The sequence below is a fragment of the Anomaloglossus baeobatrachus genome, chromosome 1 (assembly GCF_048569485.1).
Source record: "Anomaloglossus baeobatrachus isolate aAnoBae1 chromosome 1, aAnoBae1.hap1, whole genome shotgun sequence".
Classification (NCBI taxonomy): domain Eukaryota; kingdom Metazoa; phylum Chordata; class Amphibia; order Anura; family Aromobatidae; genus Anomaloglossus; species Anomaloglossus baeobatrachus.
The window spans coordinates 746935445-746958116 of NC_134353.1; the positions used below are offsets into that span (position 1 = coordinate 746935445).

At 45.7% G+C, this 22672-nt stretch overlaps 1 protein-coding gene across 1 annotated transcript in view; it reads right to left on the reverse strand.

The window, feature by feature from the left end:
- The window catches only part of TMEM120B (transmembrane protein 120B), a 70096-nt gene that overhangs the window by 43950 nt on the left and 3474 nt on the right, over positions 1 to 22672 (reverse strand). The window contains exon 2 of the mRNA XM_075323398.1: positions 2174 to 2292. Coding sequence (XP_075179513.1) covers positions 2174 to 2292 — 119 coding nt within the window. The remainder of the gene's footprint in view (positions 1 to 2173; positions 2293 to 22672) is intronic.

Genomic DNA, 22672 nt, shown 5'->3' on the forward strand with positions numbered 1-22672 from the left:
AATAACAGCAAGGGAAAAGCCTCCCAGCAAAGTCTATGAGAATCGTGACTTGTGCACACACTGCTGCTTTTTTCTTTGCAGATTTTGTTGCTGAAAAAAGAAGCTGCGTGTCAATTGTTTCTTTGTTTCTATAATCCCCTCCAATACTTTATCACTATAGGGGATTATATCGCAGCACTTCGCCTCACATACCATGCATATAGCATGGTTGGTGAAGCTCTCCATAGCTCAGTAACCCAGGGTCGTAATGGTTTACCATGGCAGTGATAGAGTCCCTGTGATCAGATTACAGGGACTAAGAAATCCCTCTTCCCTGCCACCTGAATCGCACTGATCTCAGCAATCAGGGGGTTAAACTGCCGGGAGCGGCGCGGGCAACACTCTGGGCAGTGAGAGCCACGTCCAGGCCGTAACATCAGGTGGAGACCCAGTGGCGATCAAGAGGATACAGCGCCTGAACCCTGGTGATTGCCATGACTTAAAGAAAAAAAAAAAAAGCACCAAAGCAGGAAAAACGGCTAGTGAAAAAACACAAAAAATGTGCATTTTTTCAGCTGCCTTTTTCCTGCCAAAACATGCTTTTTTTGTGTGCAGAAAGGAAGCACACAAAAAAGCAACATGGGCACTTAGCCTTTTAGTATATTGTCCGCAGACATCACCTCTTTACTTATTTGCAGCATGATTATATCAATACCATGTGCTCAAAATACTCATTTTTTAATTAAAGGTAATCTATCAGTAGGTTTTTGATATGTAATCTGACAGCAGCATGATGTGGGGGCAGAGACCCGGATTTCAATGATCTGTCACTTATTAGGCCGTTTATGGTTTCAATAAAATCAGTGTTTTATTAAGAGATTATAGTTGTCTCATACCATATAGGACTCATGCTTTGTGTAACCATGCCGCTAGCATTAATAGGCTATGTGCACACAGTGCGCTTTTTGCGGCGTTTTTGCTCGTTTTTCGGGTGAGTTTTTGGCCTCAAAACTGCATGACTGCTTCCCCAGCAAAGTCTATGAGTTTTCATTTTTGCTGTCCGCACACAACTTTTTTTTTTAAGCTGCATTTTTTAGCTTTAAATAAAAAAAAAAAAAAAAAAAAAAAAAATGGACATGTCAATTCTTTCCTGCGTTTTTCTGCGTTTTCCCCTCATGCAATGCATTCGCAGCAAAACGCAGCCAAAAACGCACCAAATAGCGGTAAAAACACATGCGTTTTTTGCCGCGGGTGCGTTTTAGTGCTTTTTTAGCGGCCAAAAAGTCACAAAAACGCGGCGTCATAAAAACGCAGCGTGTGCACATAGTCATAGGCAGTTTTCTGAAACTACAGAAAAAGCTGCCAATCAGTGGTGTCTTGGTCCCTACATCATGCTGCTCTCAGATTACATAGCAAAAACCTGGTGACATTCCCTATACTCGTCATCTCTCACACAGAAGCTGCTGGAGCCTCATAAGCTGTATCAGAACAGAAATATACTTGTATATCTCAAGAGAATTCATTCTACAAGTAGCAGCATGACAAACTGATGCAAACAGAAAAGCAATACACAGAAGTATAAATTACTGTGTAATTTCTTTTCATTACAATACCAGCTAAATATTGGATTTCAAAAGGTAAGTAGTGTTACAGGCACAAGGTGATGTACTGTAGCTTTCTCCACTAAAACTAAAAGCTTGTCACAGACAAACATATTTTGTTTACACAGTAAAAGAGTTATTTGGTTCTTTAACCCTTATCTGGTACCTGGTAAAAAATTCACTAGTTGTACCAATCTTCATAGGGTCACATTGACCCCATGGTACAAGGCAAGGGTTAAAATGGATAGCCTATTGCCGGGATACAGCTGATTGGCAATAGTGGCCAGAGCTGGACTCCCTACAATCTAATATTGATCGGGTTTTATCGGGTTTTCTAAAAAGTGGGTTAATATTATGTAAAATGCTAGTCACCATTAGCATAACAGAATTATCACATCTGGAGCTCGGGACATTTCAGTAGAGGACTTCCCCACAGTAACTAATCAGATTAATACTTTTATATTTCATTGTCCTTTTTAAAAATGAAACAAGGCAACCCAATTTATTAATATTTTGCAGAACATTGATGTCAATTTTAAAATGAATAAAAAAAAAAAAAATTATATATATAAATCATCAGCAGACAATCTTACATTTTTAGGCTGCCTTTTAAATCTGCCAAGCGCCTTTTATGCTTGTTTATGGAGCCGGTGCACACACTCTGAAGACTGTTCAGTTCTTCCAACTTCTGTTTGTATATTTTGTGCGTTTCCTAATAAAGAAATAAATTAAATAGGTTTGGAAGGGAATTTAAAGGCCACAATACACATTGCATTAAAGGTGGCCGAACACACCGACCACCTCATTTGTGTGGGAAGCCTCCTGAGTCACTCCCGATAGATGATTTTAGAGGACAAGGATCGAATCCCACTGTCCTCCATGGTTATAAGCCTCTGCCAGCGGTATCTGGCATTTGTTACTTTCCTTTCCACACGGACAATACATGAATACTCAGTAAACCAAACATTCATGCAGGGCCGGCTCCAGGTTTTTGTGGGCCCCGGGCGGAAGAGTCCCAGTGGGCCCCATCCACACGCAGACACACATACGTACACATACATATACATATTTAACGACAAACTCACAAAAATACATATAGAACTGACACATCTATACAGTCATATACACTGACATACATAGATACACATCATACATGCATACAGACAAACACACACAGCTCTGCTGGATACATACATACAGACACACACAGCTCTGCTGGATACATACACACATAGCTCTGCTACATACATACACACATAGCTCTGCTATATACATACACACATAGCTCTGCTGGATACATACATACAGACACAGCGCTGCTACATACATACACACATAGCTCTGCCACATACATACACACATAGCTCTGCTATATACATGCACACATAGCTCTGCTACATACATAGCTCTGCTACATACATAGCTCTGCTATATACATACACACATAGCTCTGCTACATACACACATAGCTCTGCTATATACATACACACCTAGCTCTGCTACATACACACATAGCTCTGCTATATACATACACACATAGCTCTGCTATATACATGCACACATAGCTCTGCTATATACATACACACATAGCTCTGCTATATACATACACACATAGCTCTGCTATATACATACACACATAGCTCTGCTATATACATACACACCTAGCTCTGCTATATACATACACACCTAGCTCTGCTATATACATACACACATAGCTCTGCTATATACATACACACATAGCTCTGCTATATACATACACACATAGCTCTGCTATATACATACACACATAGCTCTGCTATATACATACACACATAGCTCTGCTATATACATACACACCTAGCTCTGCTATATACATGCACACATAGCTCTGCTATATACATGCACACATAGCTCTGCTATATACATACACACATAGCTCTGCTATATACATACACACATAGCTCTGCTATATACATACACACCTAGCTCTGCTATATACATGCACACATAGCTCTGCTATATACATGCACACATAGCTCTGCTATATACATGCACACATAGCTCTGCTATATACATGCACACATAGCTCTGCTATATACATGCACACATAGCTCTGCTATATACATGCACACATAGCTCTGCTATATACATACACACATAGCTCTGCTATATACATACACACCTAGCTCTGCTATATACATGCACACATAGCTCTGCTATATACATGCACACATAGCTCTGCTATATACATGCACACATAGCTCTGCTATATACATGCACACCTAGCTCTGCTATATACATACACACCTAGCTCTGCTATATACATACACACATAGCTCTGCTATATACATACACACATAGCTCTGCTATATACATACACACATAGCTCTGCTATATACATACACACATAGCTCTGCTATATACATACACACATAGCTCTGCTATATACATACACACATAGCTCTGCTATATACATACACACATAGCTCTGCTATATACATACACACCTAGCTCTGCTATATACATACACACATAGCTCTGCTATATACATACACACCTAGCTCTGCTATATACATACACACATAGCTCTGCTATATACATACACACATAGCTCTGCTATATACATGCACACATAGCTCTGCTATATACATGCACACATAGCTCTGCTATATACATACACATAGCTCTGCTATATACATGCACACATAGCTCTGCTATATACATACACACATAGCTCTGCTATATACATACACACCTAGCTCTGCTATATACATACACACCTAGCTCTGCTATATACATACACACATAGCTCTGCTATATACATACACACCTAGCTCTGCTATATACATACACACCTAGCTCTGCTATATACATACACATAGCTCTGCTATATACATACACACCTAGCTCTGCTATATACATACACACATAGCTCTGCTATATACATACACACATAGCTCTGCTATATACATACACACATAGCTCTGCTATATACATACACACATAGCTCTGCTATATACATACACACATAGCTCTGCTATATACATACACACATAGCTCTGCTATATACATACACACATAGCTCTGCTATATACTTACACACATAGCTCTGCTATATACTTACACACATAGCTCTGCTATATACATGCACACATAGCTCTGCTATATACATACACACATAGCTCTGCTACATACACACATAGCTCTGCCACATACATACACACATAGCTCTGCTACATACACACATAGCTCTGCTATATACATACACACCTAGCTCTGCTACATACACACATAGCTCTGCTATATACATACACACATAGCTCTGCTATATACATACACACATAGCTCTGCTATATACATACACACATAGCTCTGCTATATACATACACACATAGCTCTGCTATATACATACACACATAGCTCTGCTATATACATGCACACATAGCTCTGCTATATACATACACACATAGCTCTGCTATATACATACACACATAGCTCTGCTATATACATGTGTGGCGCCCCTGACCTGGTCAGGCACCACTGAGTACTGCACCCATGCTGGGGACAGTACAATACAGGTAATCCAGAAGGCTGACAGGGGTGTGGTACACAGGCGCATAGTAATCAGCTCTCACACATGTACCCATGAGAGGACCCCTGGGGATCCCAGGAGGGGGAAAAGCCTTGACCTTCACTGGAATAGTGGAGGGGGCCAAAAGCCTCCATCTCCTCTCAAGGGGTGTGGTAAGAGAGTCTGGTTGCTAGGTGGCGTAGGCAAGAACAGGAGAGGAGGGGCAGTGAGTCAGTTAGAGCAGAACTCCATAGGGCTCAGTGAGGAGCAGACCTGTGGGGCTGTTGCTGTCTAACAGCGCCCGCGCAGTGGCTACTGACGGGGGAGAACGGTCAACTAGGAGTGCTACCCGAAATCCATCTTCAGCTAAAGAGAGAGCACGGAGTGGGAAGTAAGGAGACTGCTAGAGAGTACCAGGCCCAAACGGGCGGCAGATCCCGAAGCGGAGATAGATCCAGCTTTCTTTTGCTAAACCTGCCGGTGTGGGGCTCTCAAAGCCCACGCCACAACACCACAAAAGCCACAGCCACGTAGCCACAGTTAGGGCCCATAGCTCACAGGAGGCAAGAAGCTGGAGTGATCTGGCCCAGGCAACAAGCACACGGCAAACGAAGGGGAGTGAGGCTTCAGCAACTTCCCTGGGTGACCCCCATAGGGACTAAAAGTCGGGGTCACCCCAAACCACCAAGGGCTAAGGAAGGCGAGTTAGTAGTCACCCTCACAAGTCAGCCTGAAGGACACCTGGTTCCCGCCTGGTTCATCCCAGCTACGCCCGGGTTACTCACCCTGCCACCTGAAGTGAGTAAAAACCCTGAAAGACATTCTGCCTGTGTGGAGTTATTCTGCGCCTTGTGGTACTACGCACCTACATCGGGCCCTGGGGCTTGCCTCACTCTCAGGAGGCTATTCCAACTAACTGCACATACCATCAGCCCCAGGCGACCCTCAACCTGCAGTGGCGGTCCCTACTGGCCGCAATACTGAGAGTGGCGTCACGACAAGAAGAAGATCTCCTACCTGTGACCAGATCCAGCTACGTGGAGTCCCTGAAGGTAATGCACCGACACAGCGTTTGCGGGGCTTCACATCTGGCGTCACGAACAGGATAAGGACTAGACCTGTTCAGACAGGTGACCATGTGCCTGGGCGGTCCGCTTGAAAAATTGGAAGCGCCGCCATATTGCCACCATGAAAAGCGCGCTGAAAAACAACAGCAGCCCGCGCTGGAAGAAGTTACCGCCCACGAAGAGGTGTGGCTACCCAGAGATCCCCTGCAGAGTTCGGACCTCGCTTGTGAAGAGAGCGGAAGCGTCCAGAGACGGCGGAGCAGGAGAGAAGCCAGCAGCTTGCTAGAGAAAATGGCGTCTGAGTGCAGAGACCCAGAGCCAGGCTCCGCTGCCTGGTGGTGTCGGGAGCTCGCCGAGTTCTGCGATCAACTGGAAGCCAGGGTCGGAAGGCTGATCAGAGAGGGACGCGAGGAGTTTCTATGGATGACCGCGGCGGTTCGGGCCTACGAGGAGAGAGACGCGCACCGAGTGCCAGACCGGGCGGTGACGACTCAGACCCCGATGCTGCTACCGATGGGTGAGTCCAGTGTTGCCCCTGCCGGCCCGGATGCCCCGACCCCTGCTGCCACGCCCGCGGTCCCTGAAGAGGCGCCCGGTGTGGCGACGCTGAGCCAGGCCGCAGCCATGCCAGGTGCGGCCCGCCAAGCCCAGCCCGCCGCAGCGATGCCCTGCTCGGCCCGCAAAGAACCGGCTGCCACCGCGACCCTCATCCGCGCCGCAGGCGTAACGCTGACCCAGGCCGCCGCCCTGCTAGGCCCGGCCCGCCAAGACCCCACCGCCGCAGCAACGCTCGTCCGCGCCGCAAGTGAGGTGCTGAACCAGGCCGCAGCCCCGCCAGGTGCGGCCCGCCAAGTCCAGACTGCTGCAGCGACGTCCAGCCCAGCCTGCACAGAGCCCCCTGCAACAGCGACGCTGATCCAGGCCGCCGCCATGCCAGGCGCGGCCCGCCAAGACCAGGCCGCCGCCATGCCAGGCGCGGCCCGCCAAGACCAGGCCGCCGCCATACAGGGCGCGGCCCGCCAAGGAAAGATTGCCTCATCATTTTCCCCGGCCTGCAAGGCCAGAGCAGATACCGCTCCCCGGTCTGAGGAAGTCCCTACTAGGAAATCCCTGATAGGTGAAGACTCCGCATACTGGCAGCTGAAGGCTGACCTGGAGGCCAAGTTCCCACAGGAGATGGTGGACAGATACATGCTCCCTCCGCACACCCCCAAGAGGATTCCAGCAACCCCTGCAGCAACCACGCCAAAGAGTCCCCTGCCTGAGCCTGTTGAAGAAAGCCCATCCCCAGCACTGCCACCAAAGGAGTGCCAAGAAAAACTAAGGGGGAGAGGAGGCCAGGAAGCTGAGGAGCCGACTCTGGAGCCACCAGCAGTGGATCTATACTCAGAGCCGGAGATGTTGCCCTATTCCCGTTGGGATGAGGAAGACCTGACACCGTCCGCTGACGAAGATCTGCCTAAAAGTCTCACCTGGGAGCTTGTAAGCTGCACTTCGCAGAATCCAGCCCGCAAGACAAGGCGTCGCAACAGAACAACGCTGTCCCCTGCACCGCCATCCCCAGAGCAGAGAGAAGTCACGGCCAGAGATCTACAGGAGAAAAGGTTCCTGAGAAGAGCCAAAGCCCAGGTCAGAGGACCCCTTTGCAGAGGAGTTGTGGAGGACTTTAACTTGAAAAGCGGATACGGCTTTATTGTGGCACCGGGTATGAAAGAGGGCATTTTCGTTAATAGGAGGGATGTGAGAGCCCACTTGCCCAGAGGACACCCTGGCAGAAACTTAAAGATGGGAGACACAGTGCAGTTCACCATGCACCAAGGAGAAAGAGGCTGGTATGCCTTAGATGTAGCACCATGTCCCAAAGAAGAAAGAAAAGACAGAGATAAAGAAACAGATGCAGCAAAGGAAACAGATGAAGATCAAGAAAGAAAAGACAAGGAACCTACAGATGAGACTACCTCCGACGACGACAAAGAGCAAGAAAGCAGCAGGTGCCGCAGCCCAACAGGCCCAAGCCCTGGTATGGAGGAGTAGAGAAAAGTAAAGTAAGAAGTTCAGCAGTTAGAAAGTTAAAGTTTTGAAAAGTTTGTTTTGCAACGTTTTAAAAGTTCAAGTATGTGCCCACAAAAACTATTGTGAGAAATAAACCTTAAGGCTATGAACTGGCTATAGCCACAAACTCTCGCAGTGTAAATAGTTACACCAGAGGGCACCACCACCATCAGAGTCAGCCTGTTTAGGGGCTTGGCCCGTCTGCAACCAGGAGGAGCCCGTCCGTATATAGGGCCTTGGCTTACCTGCGACCAGAGAGCATGCCTGTTTATGGGGCCTGGCTCTCCACCACAAAGAGGGTACCTGGTCAGCACCAACTGTGGAGGCCGCCTCTGCATCCTGCCAGAAGAGGCTGAAGGCGCGGATCCACCAGGCCAGGTATACCCTGAAGACCACCAGCCCATGAAAGCCGCCTCTACATCCTGCCAGAAGTGGCTGAAGTCGCGGCCAACGTGAAAGGGTTTTGGGTGGGTTAACGGACTTGTGGGTGGAGGGTGGTGATGTATGGTACCTGGTGCTTTTAAAATGTTTTACATGTTTTAATGTTTTATGCATTTTTAAAATGTTGTCTTGCAGCCCGAGGACGTGCTGGTGATAACTAAGGGGGAATGTGGCGCCCCTGACCTGGTCAGGCACCACTGAGTACTGCACCCATGCTGGGGACAGTACAATACAGGTAATCCAGAAGGCTGACAGGGGTGTGGTACACAGGCGCATAGTAATCAGCTCTCACACATGTACCCATGAGAGGACCCCTGGGGATCCCAGGAGGGGGAAAAGCCTTGACCTTCACTGGAATAGTGGAGGGGGCCAAAAGCCTCCATCTCCTCTCAAGGGGTGTGGTAAGAGAGTCTGGTTGCTAGGTGGCGTAGGCAAGAACAGGAGAGGAGGGGCAGTGAGTCAGTTAGAGCAGAACTCCATAGGGCTCAGTGAGGAGCAGACCTGTGGGGCTGTTGCTGTCTAACAGCGCCCGCGCAGTGGCTACTGACGGGGGAGAACGGTCAACTAGGAGTGCTACCCGAAATCCATCTTCAGCTAAAGAGAGAGCACGGAGTGGGAAGTAAGGAGACTGCTAGAGAGTACCAGGCCCAAACGGGCGGCAGATCCCGAAGCGGAGATAGATCCAGCTTTCTTTTGCTAACCTGCCGGTGTGGGGCTCTCAAAGCCCACGCCACAACACCACAAAAGCCGCAGCCACGTAGCCACAGTTAGGGCCCATAGCTCACAGGAGGCAAGAAGCTGGAGTGATCTGGCCCAGGCAACAAGCACACGGCAAACGAAGGGGAGTGAGGCTTCAGCAACTTCCCTGGGTGACCCCCATAGGGACTCAAAGTCGGAGTCACCCCAAACCAAAAAGGGCTAAGGAAGGCGAGTTAGTAGTCACCCTCACAAGTCAGCCTGAAGGACACCTGGTTCCCGCCTGGTTCATCCCAGCTACGCCGGGTTACTCACCCTGCCACCTGAAGTGAGTAAAAACCCTGAAAGACATTCTGCCTGTGTGGAGTTATTCTGCGCCTTGTGGTACTACGCACCTACATCGGGCCCTGGGGCTTGCCTCACTCTCAGGAGGCTATTCCAACTAACTGCACATACCATCAGCCCCAGGCGACCCTCAACCTGCAGTGGCGGTCCCTACTGGCCGCAATACTGAGAGTGGCGTCACGACAAGAAGAAGATCTCCTACCTGTGACCAGATCCAGCTACGTGGAGTCCCTGAAGGTAATGCACCGACACAGCGTTTGCGGGGCTTCACACATGCACACATAGCTCTGCTATATACTTACACACATAGCTCTGCTATATACATACACACATAGCTCTGCTACATACACACATAGCTCTGCCACATACATACACACATAGCTCTGCTACATACACACATAGCTCTGCTATATACATACACACCTAGCTCTGCTACATACACACATAGCTCTGCTATATACATACACACATAGCTCTGCTATATACATACACACATAGCTCTGCTATATACATACACACATAGCTCTGCTATATACATGCACACATAGCTCTGCTATATACATGCACACATAGCTCTGCTATATACATACATAGCTCTGCTATATACATACACACATAGCTCTGCTATATACATGCACACATAGCTCTGCTATATACATGCACACATAGCTCTGCTATATACTTACACACATAGCTCTGCTATATACATACACACATAGCTCTGCTATATACATGCACACCTAGCTCTGCTATATACATGCACACATAGCTCTGCTATATACATGCACACATAGCTCTGCTATATACATGCACACATAGCTCTGCTATATACATGCACACATAGCTCTGCTATATACATGCACACATAGCTCTGCTATATACATGCACACATAGCTCTGCTATATACATGCACACATAGCTCTGCTATATACATGCACACATAGCTCTGCTATATACATGCACACATAGCTCTGCTATATACATGCACACATAGCTCTGCTATATACATACACACCTAGCTCTGCTATATACATACACACCTAGCTCTGCTATATACATACACACCTAGCTCTGCTATATACATGCACACATAGCTCTGCTATATACATGCACACATAGCTCTGCTATATACATGCACACATAGCTCTGCTATATACATACACACATAGCTCTGCTATATACATGCACACATAGCTCTGCTATATACATGCACACATAGCTCTGCTATATACATACACACATAGCTCTGCTATATACATACACACCTAGCTCTGCTATATACATACACACCTAGCTCTGCTATATACATACACACATAGCTCTGCTATATACATACACACATAGCTCTGCTATATACATACACACATAGCTCTGCTATATACATACACACCTAGCTCTGCTATATACATACACACCTAGCTCTGCTATATACATACACACCTAGCTCTGCTATATACATACACACCTAGCTCTGCTATATACATACACACATAGCTCTGCTATATACATACACACATAGCTCTGCTATATACATACACACATAGCTCTGCTATATACATACACATAGCTCTGCTATATACATACACATAGCTCTGCTATATACATGCACACATAGCTCTGCTATATACATGCACACATAGCTCTGCTATATACATACACACATAGCTCTGCTATATACATACACACATAGCTCTGCTATATACATGCACACATAGCTCTGCTATATACATACACACCTAGCTCTGCTATATACATACACACATAGCTCTGCTATATACATACACACATAGCTCTGCTATATACATACACACATAGCTCTGCTATATACATGCACACATAGCTCTGCTATATACATACACACATAGCTCTGCTACATACAGACAGAGACAGACACGCGCGGCTCCGGGGGGGGGGGGGGGGGGGCATAAATCGGGGTTGGGGAGGGCACATACCGCTCAGGTCACGGAGGAGAAGGGGCCCACACAGCGCCGGAGGACACGCTGTGCTGGGGGTCGCTGGCTGGCACTGCAACTCTCATCTGTGGGACTGAGCAGGATGCCGGTCTGTAGCTCCGCCCACAGATGAAGTTCAAACCAGGAAGTCTGCGCGCCTTAAAGAGACGGCGCCGCAGATTCCTGCCGAGGACTGCGGTCCCCGGAACTCGGCCCGGGGACCGCAGAACTAAGGAGAGTGGGCCCCGGCCAAGGTGCACCAGAGCTGACGAGGCCGAGTGGGCCCCCCCGGCTCTCCAGGGCCCCGGCATTTGCCCGGGTATGCCGGGTGCTGACGCCGGCCCTGCATTCATGTGTATGGGGGAGGCGGGAGATATGTTGGATGAACGTGTGTTTGGGCAATACTTAGCTCTTGTATCAATACCATAAAGCTTTCATGAACAATAATATTATATTATTAATAATAATATTAATATTTATTCACTTTCTATAGCGCCATTAATTCTACAGCTCTTTACACATATTGGCAACACTCTCCCCATTGGGGCTCACAATCTAAATTCCCTATCACCAGGTCTTTGGAGTGTGGGAGGAAACCGGAGGACCAGTTGAACCCATCCAATGTATGTAGAAGGAATATCTAAAACATGAGTAATGTAAGACCAATACCTTGTGTCATTGTGTTATTCACTCACAAAAGGCTGGGGTCAGATATGCATAAGAATTTTTTTTTTTTAAATTAAATAAAAAAAAAATAAATGAAAAAACCCACATCCAATTTTCATTCATATCCCATCCATTAGGATCAGTTGTGGAAATAAAAGGGTTAACACTGCACTGCTGTGCGGGAACGAAAACTTAAAAAAAAAAAACTTTAAAAAGGTTCATTGAAGATCAAAAGTGATTTTTTTATTCAAAGCGTTTCGGAGCAGGAAAGCTCCTTCAGAAATAAATCACTGTTGTATATCTGGGATTTATTCCTGAAGAAGGAGCTTTCCTGCTCCGGAACACGTAAAGAAAGGAAAAAAAAAAATTAAAAAAAAAAATCCCTTTTGATCTTCAATGCACCGTTGAAATTTTTGTTCCTCCACAGCAGCGCCGTGTTAAAGGGAACCTGTCACCAGATTTGCCAGCTATAAGCTGTGGCCACCACCAGTGAACACTTTCATATATAATATTCTAGAATACTCTATATAAAAGAGTCCAGGCCGCTGTGTAAAACGTAAAAAACACTTTTATAATACTCACCTACGGGGGCAGTCCAGTCTGATGGGTGTCGCTGCTTTTTTACACACCCCAAAAACAACCATTTCTCTCAATACCCCCATTGACATGTTTGTGCAAGCGTTCATGTGTTTTCAAAGTGGAGGGAGCAAAGATCCCCTGCTAGACCCAGTGTACCAGCTCATCTTACCTGACAAAGGATCAGGCGGACAAATTCCACCTACTGGAACCTGCACTCTCCAGACATCTGGTGGGGGAGACTCGAAGGGCCCCATAAACATTAAAAGTGTATGGAAGCCTTCATCCCTTGAATCCCCAATCACTGGGTGTAAAACCTTAAAAAGGTGGCCATGTACCTTAGATAGGTGGGCAGACAGCTATTCCTCCTGCCCCCTATACACATGTACGCTTTGCTTAGCACAGGTGGAGAGAAATAAGCCACTCAGATACCTTTGCTCTTTGCTTATTGTCTCTCAAAACAAAATTTTCGGATGCCTCTCCCACAAAGTCTACAGAGTGAAGGCATGGTCGTCAGAACTATATAAATATATATACAGTGGGGAATATATTTGATACACTGACGATTTTGCAACGTTTCCCACCTACAATGAATGGAGAGGTTTGTAAATCTTATCATGAGTACACTTCAACTGTGACAGACAAAATAAAAAATAAATCCAGAAAAAAAAAACCCCATGATTTTTAAAGAATGGATTTGCATTTTATTGCATGAAATATGTATTTGATCACCTAACAATCAGCAAGAATTCTGACTCACAGACCTGTTCTTTTTTCCTTTAAGAAGCCTTAATACTCTGCATTCATTACCTGTATTAATTGCACCTGGGTCATTCCGTGTCAAGTGGACCAGTGGTCCCCACTCGACGTTCTCCGATTTTGCTGAAAATTTTATAAGGATGTACATGTATGTTTGAAAAGAGGTTCTGTAAATTTTTAGGGCCAGATCTCAAATATATTGGGCACTGTTGACCTTTCACTGGAGGCCCCCCCCAAGCCTGCGGCTTCAGCTAAGAGGATTGTGCACACTTTGGCACATAGCCATTAGAGTTCTATACTGGCTATGATGCTGAGATTTGGCATACTAGCTCAACTTTTGCTGCTAAACGTGATAAAATTATTACCGGCTATGACAAAACAATATTTCGGCCGCAATTTTGTGTCAAAGTAGCTTGCAAAACGCCTCGCATAAAATTTATGCCAAACTTTGTCCATATATAACAACACCAAAAACCAAATTGGAACTGGTGCTTTACCCTGTACAACAAACATCTTCATGACTTTGCATTGCTGCAATATCACGGTCAAAGCATATGTATTTGTGGAAATATTCACACCCACATATGATGAAAAACTTAAAAAAAAATGAATTTTACCTATTTTTAGGTCAAATTTCCCAAAAAGGGTACCCCTAAAATATATTAATTCTGTTATCATTTGAAAGAGCACATTTTTCTCTACAATGATCATTGGGGGTTTTTTTGGGAGTCTCTCCATTTAAGAAAAGAAAAATGCCACTGAACATGGTGTTATGTATGCACGTAATGCATTGATTTTGGGTTTGATTTTCAGATTCTTATCACATGTTACAGAGTTGTATTGTTGCTAGCAATGTCTATTATAATCAAAAACCTATAAACCTATTGACTATTGTTACATTTTAATGCATATATTATTTATTTTTTAGTGATGGAGAATGAAATTGATGACAAAAAGATTCGCATTTCAAGGGTGTCAAATGACCCTTCATCTTTCATTGCCCATGTAGATGGATCTGTCAGATCAGAAATGCCTTTTGTGCCAATTGCAAACCTCCAGCCAGGGCAATACATTGCCTGCATTTACGATAGGAACTGGTGGATTGGAAATATTTCTGAAATTTCAGTCGACGACCATGATGCATTAATACATTTTATGCATCCTCATGGAGCAGCTAGCTTCTTTCACTGGCCTGTGAGAAATGATACATGCTAGATTCCCGAGCAGTCGATCATTGCAATAATTCCAGCACCAGCTGCAACAGCAATGGGCCGACAATACAGCTTCTCTGAACCGATTATGTTGCAAATTCAGCAACAATTCCAGACCACTTACTTAGACTGAACATTATGGCTTGGGAACCAACAAAAGATACCCAATATTAGGCTTGGGATCCTAGGCAAAGACACCCACCCTCAGGCTTTGGAACCTGCGATAAAGAGACCACCGGCGACTTGCCTTGCACGGCTATCGGCCATGGCTCCTAGGCGATGGGGCTGCCAATTCTCGAAAGACAGCATTATTACAATTCTTAATAGGATTATAATACCAATTCTTAGGGAATTGGTTGTGGTATAACCACCATGGACCAACGCAAGGGTTAGAATAGTGCAGTTACCATTCATTGCGTATTAATAAATAACACCATGTTCAGTGGCATTTTTCTTTTCTTAAATGGAGAGACTCCAAAAAAAACCCCAATGATCCTTGTAGAGAAAAATGTGCTCTTTCAAATGATAACAGAATTAATATATTTTAGGGGTACCCTTTTTGGGAAATTTGACCGAAAAATAGGTAAAATTCGTTTTTTTTAAGTTTGTCATCATATGTGGGTGTGAATATTTCCACAAATACATGTGCTTTGACCGTGATATTGCAGCAATGCAAAGTCATGAAGATGTTTGTTGTACAGGGCAAAGCACCAGTTCCTATTGGTTTTTGGTCTTGAGTTATATATGGGCAAAGTTTGGCATAAATTTTATGCGAGGCGTTTTGCAAGCTACTTTGACACAAAATTGCGGCCGAAATATTGTTTTGTCATAGCCGGTAATAATTTTATCGCGTTTAGCAGCAAAAGTTGAGCTAGTATGCCAAATTTCAGCATCATAGCCAGTATAGAACTCTAATGGCTATGTGCCAAAGTTTGCAAAATCCTCTTAGCTGAAGCCGCAGCCTTGGGGGATGCCTCCAGTGAAAGGTCAACAGTGCCCAATATATTTGAGATCTGGCCCTAAAAATTTACAGAACCTCTTTTCAAACATACATGTACATCCTTATAAATTTTCAGCAAAATCTGAGAACGTCGAGTGGGGACGATTTTTAAAACTGGTCCACTTGACACGGAATGACCCACCTGATTGAAGCCATTAGCTGTATAAAAGACACCTGTCCACGCAATCACACTCCAACCTTTCCAATACGGCCAAGACCAAGGAGCTAAGGATACCAGGGACAAAATTGTAGACCTGCACAAGCTGGGATGGGCTACAGGACAATAGGCAAGCAGCTTGGTGAGAAGGCAACAACTGTTGGGGCAATTATTAGAAAATGGAAGAAACAAACGATAACTGTCAATCTTACTCAGTCTGAGGCTCCATGCAATATCTTGCCTTGTGGGATAAAGATGATTCTAAGAAAGGTCAGAAATCATCCCAGAACTACATAGGAGGACCTATTCAATGACATGAAGAGAACTGGGACCACAGTCTCAAAGAATACAATTAGTAATACACTACGCCGTCATGGATTCAAATCCTGCAGGGCACGCAAGGTCTCCCTGCACACGCCAGCACATGTCCAGGCCTGTTTGAAGTTCATCAATCACCATCTGCATCATCCACAGGAGGCATAGGAGAAGGTCAAGTGGTCAGATGAGACCAAAATAGAACTTTTTGGTATCAACTGCACTCCAACACAAAGAACACCATCCCAACCGTAAAGCATGGGGGTGGACACATCACACTTTAGGGGTGCTTTTCTGCAAAGGGGACAGGACGACTACACTGTATTGAAGGGAGGATGGAGAGGGTCATGTATCACAAGATTTTGGCCAACAACCTCCTTCACTCTGTAAGAGCATTGAAGAAGAGTTGTGGCTGTGTATTTCAGCATGACAATGACGCAAAATACACAGCCAGGACAACTAAGGAGTGGCTCTATAAGCATTTCAAGGTCCTGGAGTGGCCTAGCCAGTTTCCAGACCTGAATCAAATAGAAAATCTTTGGAGGGAGCTGAAACTCAATGTTGTCCAGCGACAGCCCCGAAACCTGACAGATCTGAGGAAGATCTGTATGGAGTGTGCAAACTTGGTCAACAACTATAGGAAACCTCCGACCTCTGCACCAAATATAAGCTCTGTTTTTCTATTGTATCAAATACTTATTTCATGCAAAAAAAATGCTAATTAATTAAGAATCATGCAATGTGATTTTCTGGATTTTTTTTATTCTGTCACAGTTGAAGTGTACCTATGATAAAAATTAGACTTCATTCTTTGTAGGTGGGAAAACTTGCAAAATTGACAGTATGTCAAATACTAACTTTACCCACTGTGTATATATGGCCACTTTTAGTCTATTTGTAGACACACTTTGACTCACAGGCTTCACACTTGGCAAACATGATATGCAAGTTTCCAAGCCGAATGCCCAGTTCACAAATGTGTGCCTGCTGCCCTACAGGCTGCCAGTTATCAGTTTCTTTCATCTTTACCCCTCAGATTATTCAACTGCATAAATTACTGTATATAGTGCTGGCTCTTAAGGTACGTCTCCACGTCAGAGTTATGTGGCGCTCTGGACGCAGTGTATTTTTGCTGTGTCCTCTCACCCAGGAGCTCAAGCGTCTCCGCAGGAGAAATGGACGTGCTGGTGACAGCAAACCCGCACCCCAGGTCAGTTTTTAGTTAAAGAAGCACAGAGGCCATAAGATTTGTATTACTCCCATCCACTGTGCTATGCAGTCATTTGGATGCAGACAACATAGGCTGAGTCTAAAGCGCTGCTAACACTGATCATGGGCACGGGCCCTTAGTGCTAGGCTGAATGTGCACGTCGCTGTTTTTTGCATTTTAAACTGCACGGTGTTAATGACAAACTGCATGCTTTGGCATCCCCAGCAAAGTCTATGAGAAATCTGAATTTCCATGTGCAGGTTGCAGGGGGTTTTTTTGTCAGCATTTTATTTGTCAAATATTTGTCAAAATCTTTGCCAAAAAAACCCCAAAAAAAAACAAAAAGCAGCATGATCATTCTCTTTGCTTTTTTGTCACCCATTGAATTCAATGAGGGGATGTTAAAATGCATGATACCAACTTGGTCGCATTTTGTATCTATTGTACATCCGGTTTTGTCAGTAAAAATGCAAGTCTCTAACATTGCTCCCTTTTCTGGAGTCTCGCACTCTCTGCTTCATACTCACTGATCACCGGCGCGGCTGTCACACTGCTCCCGCAGCGGCTCATTAGGTTCATACATATTCACTGCTGCCGCTCATTAGGCTTTAACATATTCACTGCTTCACCCTCACGCCCACCGGCGTCTATGATTGGTTGCAGTCAGACGTGCCCCCACGCTGAGTGAAAGCTGTCTGACCGCAACCTATCACAGCCTTCGGTGGTATAGCGTACAATAAAATAATTTTTTTAAAAAAATCTGAGTGTGATCCTCCCAATTTTGATACCCAGCCAAGATAAAGCCTCACAGCTAAAGGCTGATATTCTCAAGCTGGGGAGACCCATGTTATTTGGAGCCCCCCCAGCCAAAAATATCAGCCAGCAGCCACCTGGAATTTCCACATCCATTAGATGTGGCAGTCCCAGGACTTTACCCGGCTCTTCGTGATTACCCTGGTGCAGTGGCAATCAGGGTAATAAGGAGTTAATGGAAGCCCATAGCTGCCACTAAGCCCTAGGTTACTATGACACTCCCCATTACTAATCTGCAAGTGAAAAGTAAATAAACAACCAAAAAATTACTTGAAATAAAAGACAAAAAAAGCATCCTTTTATTACCACTTTATTACAACCCCCCCCCCCCCCAACACCCTCCAGGTCCGACGTAATCCACACGAGGTCCCACGACACTTCCAGCACTGCTACCTCTGATGCTCAGAGCGAGCGCCAGACAACATGACAGACAACATGACAGCCCACTGTGAGCTCCACGCAGCAACTGAAGCGAGTCATGCTATCAGCGGTGACGTCACTCAGGTTAGCCACAGCTTGAGTCCTCCACCTCACCTGTGACAGCAAATCACTCAAATAACCAAAGTGAGCTGCACGATCAGGTGATTTCCGGTCACAGCTGCAGTCCTCCACCTGTGATTGCAAATCAGGGCTTGATTGCAGTGAGCCGCAGGTGGAGGATTCACCAGAGTGATGCCACTGCTGACCGCATGGCTCACTTCAGTCACTCAGGTGATTTGATGTCACAGGTGTGGCTAACCTGAGTGACGTCACCGCTGATGGTTCGACTCACTTCAGTTGCTGCATGGAGCTCACAGCAGGCAGTCATGTTCTATGGTGCTCGCTGTGAGCGTCAGATGTAGCAGTGCTAGCAACATCGTGGGACCTCGTGTGGATTCAGTCAGACCTCCAGGGGTGTTTTGGGGGGTTAATAAAGTGGTGAAAAAGGGTGCTTTTCTGTCTTATTTCAAATAAAGGATTTTTGGGGTGTTTATTTACTTTCACTTAGAGATTAGTGATGGGGGTGTCTCAGATGCCTGCCATCACTAAGCTTGGGCTTAGTAGCAGGTGTGAGCTGTTATTAACTCCTTATAACTCCGACTGCCACGGCATCAGGGCAATGGGGGTAATAAGGCGGCTTTTCCGACCCTAATAATATCAGCCCCCAGTGGTCTACATACATACAGATTTTTTATTTTTATTTTTTTAATTAAAAAAAAAAAAAAAAAGCATGGGAACTAATTTTCATATCCAGCCAAGGTACAGCAGACAGCTGGGGGTTGCAGCCTACATACAGGTACTTACTGCTGCTGTTTCTGTGCTGGATATGAAAAACGGGGGGACCCCACGTCATTTTTTTTAACCAAAAAATAAAAAAACAGCTGGCCAAGCTAGCTATTCCTTTATTGTGCTATTCTCTTATTTCTTTCTATTCTATCAAATATTCTAGCCTATAATTTTTTTCTCCTTTAAAAAAAAAAAATCAAAAATAAAAAAAAAAAATCACAAAAACACGGAAAAACATATCCTTGTTTTGTCAAACGCAGTGTTTACAGTTCTCAAAGTCTGCCAGAGGGTGCAGTTTTGTTGTCAAACCAAGAACGCAGCGTGCGCATATACCCCTACAAAATGTGAATGGAGTAAAAGTAAAGGGATAATAGCAAATAAAAAGAAAAACAATCACACAAGTCACACAATCACACAATCCAGAGCAAAACCTGCCTCTGCAGAATTCCAGGTAGAGTCTAGTTTTATCAATAAACTCTTCTTACAGGGAAGCCTGAAAATGATGATTAATTTATTATGATTAACTGGGAAGGAGCAAAAACAAATTAGAGAGCTTGTCCTCCTCCAGGCAGAAACACTATATAGTAAGAATCATTGCTCACTTAGACTCAATTCACACAAGTGTTACAGGAATAGAAAATGGGTTCCATTTGGGAAACCATCAATTTAACGGGAATAAAAAAAATGCTGCGCTCTTCCCCTCCCCCACCCCTAGTAAAGCTAGGGTCTTGCAACGAAGCCTCCTTACAGATGCCGTGACAATAATGTTGGTCTGATGTAATCACACCCAATCATTTCTCAGGAGCTGGATTCCAGGTCGGAGTAGTCGTACAGTAATTGCTAGTTGTACAGTGTGCCTGGGGGCGGCTAGTGAGCAGCTAGCTCCAACATGCCAGAAAATCTGTATGTACACAATATATCCCTCAGTGGTCAGATACACAAGCTATAAGCCCCCTACAGAGTCAAGAGTCTAAAGCTGGGTTTACACACTGCAACATCGCAAACGACATCGCTGTAACGTCACCGGTTTTGTGACGTTACAGCGACCTCCCCAGCGACATTGCAGTGTGTGAAACCTATCAGCGACCTGGCCCCTGCTGTGAAGTTGTGATCGCTACATATCGTTCAGGACCATTCCTAGGTCCTTTGTTTCCCGCTGTGCAGCATGCATCGCTAGCAAGTTTCAGTGTGTAAAGGGGACTTTACAGCGACTCCACGGCTCTGTCTGTGTAGCGTCCTGATTAGCGGTCACCGGTGAAGGATTCACCGGTGACCGCTAATCCCCCGACTGACTGAAGTGTCCCCCCTCTCTCATACTCACCGATCCCCGATCACCGGCGCTGCACGGCGTTCACTCTGCTCCAGCGGCTTTTCCTTTTTTGAAAAAGCCGGCCGCTCATTAAACAATCTCGTATTCCCTGCTTTTCCCCGCCCACCGGCAAATATGATTGGTTGCAGTGAGACACGCCCACACGCTGAGTGACAGCTGTGTCACTGCACCCAATCACAGCAGCCGGTGGGCGTGTCTATACTGTGCAGTAAAATAAATAATTAAAAAATCCGGCGTGCGGTTCCCCCTATTTTAATACCAGCCAGATAAAGCCATACGGCTGCAGGCTGGTATTCTCAGGATGGGGAGCCCCACGTTATGGGGAGCCCCCCAGCCTAACAATATCAGTCAGCAGCCGCCCAGAATTGCAGCATACATTTTATGCGACAGTTCTGGGACTGTACCCGGCTCTTCCCGATTTACCCTGGTGCGTTGGCAAATCGGGGTAAAAAGGAGTTATTGGCAGCCCATAGCTGCCAATAAGTCCAAGATTAATCATGTCAGGCGTCTATGTGACACCCTCCATGATTAATCTGTAAATTACAGTTAAAAAACACACACCCGAAAAATCCTTTATTAGAAATAAAAAACACTAACAAATTCCCTCATTACCAATTTATTACCCACAACAAAGCCCTCCTTGTCCGGCGTACTCCACGGTCCTCCAGCGTCGCATCCAGCTCTGCTGCATGCAGGTGACAGGAGCAGCAGAATACACCGCCGCTCCTATCACCTCCACGCAGCTAATGAAGAGAGCCGTGTGATCGGCTGAGCTGTCACTGAGGTTACCTGGATCCAGCGGTGGATGCAGCGGTGGCCACGGGTAACCTCAGTGACAGCTCAGCTGATCGCGCTACTCACCGCCGCTCCGGTCAGCTCCACGCAGCAAATGAGGTGAGTAGCGCGATCAGCTGAGCTGTCACTGAGGTTACCCGCGGCCACCGCTGCATCCACCGCTGGATCCAGGTAACCTCAGTGACAGCTCAGCCGATCACACGGCTCTCTTCATTAGCTGCGTGCAGGTGACAGGAGCGGCTGTGTCTTCTGCTGCTCCTGTCACCTGCATGCAGCAGAGCTGGATGCGACGCTGGAGGACCGTGGATTACGCTGGACAAGGAGGGCTTTGTTGTGGGTAATAAATTGGTAATGAGGGAATTTGTTAGTGTTTTTTATTTCTAATAAAGGATTTTTCGGGTGTGTGTTTTTTAACTGTAATTTACAGATTAATCATGGAAGGTATCTCGGGGTGACGCCTGACATGATTAATCTTGGACTTATTGGCAGCTATGGGCTGCCAATAACTCCTTATTACCCCGATTTGCCAACGCACCAGGGCAAATCGGGAAGAGCCGGGTACAGTCCCAGAACTGTCGCATCTAATGTATGCAGCAATTCTAGGCGTCTGCTGGCTGATATTGTTAGGCTGGGGGGCTCCCCATAACGTGGGGCTCCCCATCCTGAGAATACCAGCCTTCAGCCGTATGGCTTTATCTGGCTGATATTAAAATAGGGGGGGACCGCACGCCGGATTTTTTAATTATTTATTTATTTAGACGGCACACAGCCGCGCGGCATTAAATGAAGTCGGGTGAAGTTCACCTGCTTTTTTGACACGTCCCCAACGACCAGCTAGTCGCTCTGCAGGTCCGGATCGCTGTTAGGTCGTTGGCCAGGTCTGCCTGTTTG